At 34.0% G+C, this 3392-nt stretch overlaps 1 protein-coding gene across 1 annotated transcript in view; it reads right to left on the reverse strand.

The window, feature by feature from the left end:
* Positions 1-1221: 1221 nt before the first annotated feature.
* The window catches only part of LOC107758331 (sorting nexin-8-like), a 14281-nt gene continuing 12110 nt past the window's right edge, over positions 1222-3392 (reverse strand). The window contains exons 12-13 of the mRNA XM_016576045.1: positions 2001-2150; positions 1222-1862 (exon numbers count right to left, since the gene is read on the reverse strand). Coding sequence (XP_016431531.1) covers positions 1773-1862; positions 2001-2150 — 240 coding nt within the window. The 3' untranslated portion in view covers positions 1222-1772. The remainder of the gene's footprint in view (positions 1863-2000; positions 2151-3392) is intronic.

Genomic DNA, 3392 nt, shown 5'->3' on the forward strand with positions numbered 1-3392 from the left:
TTTTTTGCATGAGAAAATGGCATTATCTGTTTGATGTTCCATTTATCTTTGGTTCAATTCACACATGTATCTTCTGTATGCTGATGTTTTGTGTTTACCTGTTTCTTTGTTAATTAATCCTACAACAGTTCTTTTTTTTTACACCAAAAATCATACCTTTCCTACTAAGTTCTTTCATCTTCAACTACCTGTCATCTACTAAATAAAATGTTGGAAAGTGCAGAATAAAATGAAGTATCTATCTATCTGTCTGTCTGTCTGTCTGTCTAGCTATCCTGGCTAAATGTCGCAGGTAAAACCTAATTCTCAAACCATTTGCCCTCTATGCCAGCAGGTGGCAGTATTGAATATGTATTGGAGTACAACAACAGTTTCTATTTCTTTAATGCTTTACTTAGTCCAAACATAAAATCAAACATTCGAATAAGACAAATGATAATAAGCTCTGCTAAAGGGTTTTATAGAATGTTAAACAATTAAGACAAAAATATGATAAAACATCAACCAACAGCAATGTGTCATCTATACAATATGGTAAATTGACAGCAAGTTTATTTTTTTCATATATACATATTTCGAAGTATAGTTCACATGATAGCTTAATAGCAGTCTAAAAATTTCAGAACTTCATGATTTATTGAATGAAAATAGGTCTTTGGCGCACAGAGCAGCTAATAATAACGAATTGTATCATGCTCATTGTATTTATTGATTAAGACTCTCTGGATCCGGGCTCAGCTACAGAACAGTCAGAAAACTAGATTGAAAGTGTTCACTTGTATACACTACCGTTCAAAAGTTTGAATACCTCACGGTAATGCTCAGCAAGGATGCAAGTATATGCTGATTTCCTGCTCAAAAAACATTTCTTGTCAGTGTTGAAAACAGCTGTGCTGATTAATATTTTTGTGGAAACCATGATGCATTTTTTTCAAGATTCTTTGATGAACAGGAAGTACAAAAATAACAGCATTTATTTGAAATAGAAATCTTTCGTAACACTAATGTCTTCACTGTGACTTTTGCAAAATTTTTCATGCTGATTAAAAGTATGAATTTCTTTCAAAAATAAAATCTTACTAACTCCAGACTTTTGAATGGTAGTGTAAATATTACTTACAAATAAAGATGAAATGTGAAAACAAAACATAGCTGCAAGAAGTACAAGTCTGAAGATTCGAAAATAGACAGCATACAATCAGACTGACAGAAAAAAACAAATCTGTCAGTTGAAACCATGAACAAGGAAGAATATGATGCCTTTGCATCAAATAACATAATTTCTGCATATTTCCCATGTTTGCTAAGTGTATTCAACTGACCACAGCTCTTGCTCACTGGCTATTAGCTTCTCAGTTCATTTCTTTATATTGCACTAAAATAGTAAATATAGGTCATCTTTCATGTGTTTACACTTTTTTTACAACGTAAAATTTTCTTTTTCAGATTATTTTACGTTTTAAAACAACAACATCAGCTTTGCATACATGTAGATTAAACATTAATACAGTGTTGTAGCATCTTGTTGCATTTGCTAAAATTATTCTCAACAACATTAGCCGTTTATTTTAGGTGTCAGTTTGTTCAAACTGTAGGAAATTAAGGGCCCTTTTCACCTCAGACAGACAGATTTTAAGAACTGCCACATTACACATTTACACAGAAGCAGTTCCCCATAATTCTTTGCAAGAAAGAATACTGACTGTCTGTAGTTCCTGAATAGTTCCTGCCATTCAAAACAGGTTGGAGATCATGAAAGCACAGAAGGGAGGCTATTTTGGGCTGAGAGGCGGAGACTGTCCGTTACCGTCCCCAAAAAGATTTTTAAGCTTGGAATGAAGATCTTGCCACACCTCACCCATCTAGATCAGAGCAAAATAAGACGCAACAACAAATATTAGAAGGCTTTGTTAGGATCAAAGTAATAAAACTAACTTTGGCACACATTAAAATGAATAGCGTTAACACAGAGATACTAGATAAGCTTATGGTAAGCTTACCTCTTTATGTCCCTGCACCTGTGAGTCTACAAATGCCCCCAGGATGTGAGACGTAATGGGCAGGTATGTAAATATGAGCTGGCTCTCCTGGTGCAGGCAGAACAGGGAGAAGTAGTTGCGCAGCTCCATGGCCTGAATGGCGTTTTCTTGCTGCCGTGAGTCAGAGATCAGAGTGAGGTCACAGTGCGGTCACGTCTTCCCACCCTAACCTCCTTCATCATCATCATTATCATTATCACAATGAGCCACCCAGCAGTTAAAAACCACTGGATCATGACATGCTATTTGAAGGTTAGACAGATATTGTATGTGCCTCACATGATTTGGCATTGCATCAATATCAATCAAGCATGTTTCTCTTGTTCTCCACCTGGCTGGGGCCTTTATGATTATTTTTTTCTAACAAAATGCAACTGATAAATCAAATTCTTAGATGATAAAATGAAATGAATGTACAAAATGGCTGCTCAAATGATCAATTAAATGCTTATATGCAAGTTTGGTCAGTAAACAACAAAACCAAAGTAAAGTTTATAGACATAAAATGAAATGAGTTGCTGGGAATTACTTGGTGGGTTATAAAATATTCTCAGTGCTAGTGATACAATGAAAGTACATTAGCACACAAGTGTTATTAATTCCTATTTCAGTAATATTCAGTAATATTTTTCAATGTTTTTGAAAGAAGTATCTTATGCTCACCAAGGTTGTATCAAAAATGTAGTAAAACAGTAATATTGTAAAATATTATAGCAATTTAAAATAACATTTATATTTTAAATGTAATTTATTCCTGTGATGGCAAAGCTGAATTTTCAGCAGTCGTTACGCCAGTCTTCAGTGTCACATGATCCTTCCATCATATTTTTGTGGGAAACAGTGATACATTTTATTGAATAGAAAGTTCAATAAGACTAGCATTTATTTGAAATAGAAATCCTTTGTAACATTATCAGTCTTTACTGTCACTTTTGATCAATTTACTTAATCCTTGCTGAATAAAAGTGTCAATTTCTTTCATAAATAAATAAATAAAAATCTTACTCAGTCCAAATTTTTGAATGGTAGTGTATTACCATTAAAATCAAATTCTGTTAAATATTTAATTAAAGGGTTAGTTCACCCCAAAATTAAATTTTGTCATTAATTACTCACCTTCATGTCATTCCAAACCCGTAAGACCTCCGTTCATCTTCGGAAGACAAATTAAGATATTTTTGATGAAATGTGAGAGCTCTCAGACCCTGCATAGACAGCAACGCAACTGTAATGTTCCCAAGTCCAGAAACGTAGCAAGGACATCGGTAAAACAGTCCATCTGACATCAGTGGCTCAACTTCAGTTTTGCGAAGCTACGAGAATACTTTTTGAGCGCAAAGAAAACAAAAATAA

This window comes from Sinocyclocheilus rhinocerous, unplaced genomic scaffold (genome assembly GCF_001515625.1).
Source record: "Sinocyclocheilus rhinocerous isolate Xijiao unplaced genomic scaffold, SAMN03320098_v1.1 scaffold2639, whole genome shotgun sequence".
Taxonomy (NCBI): Eukaryota; Metazoa; Chordata; class Actinopteri; order Cypriniformes; family Cyprinidae; genus Sinocyclocheilus; species Sinocyclocheilus rhinocerous.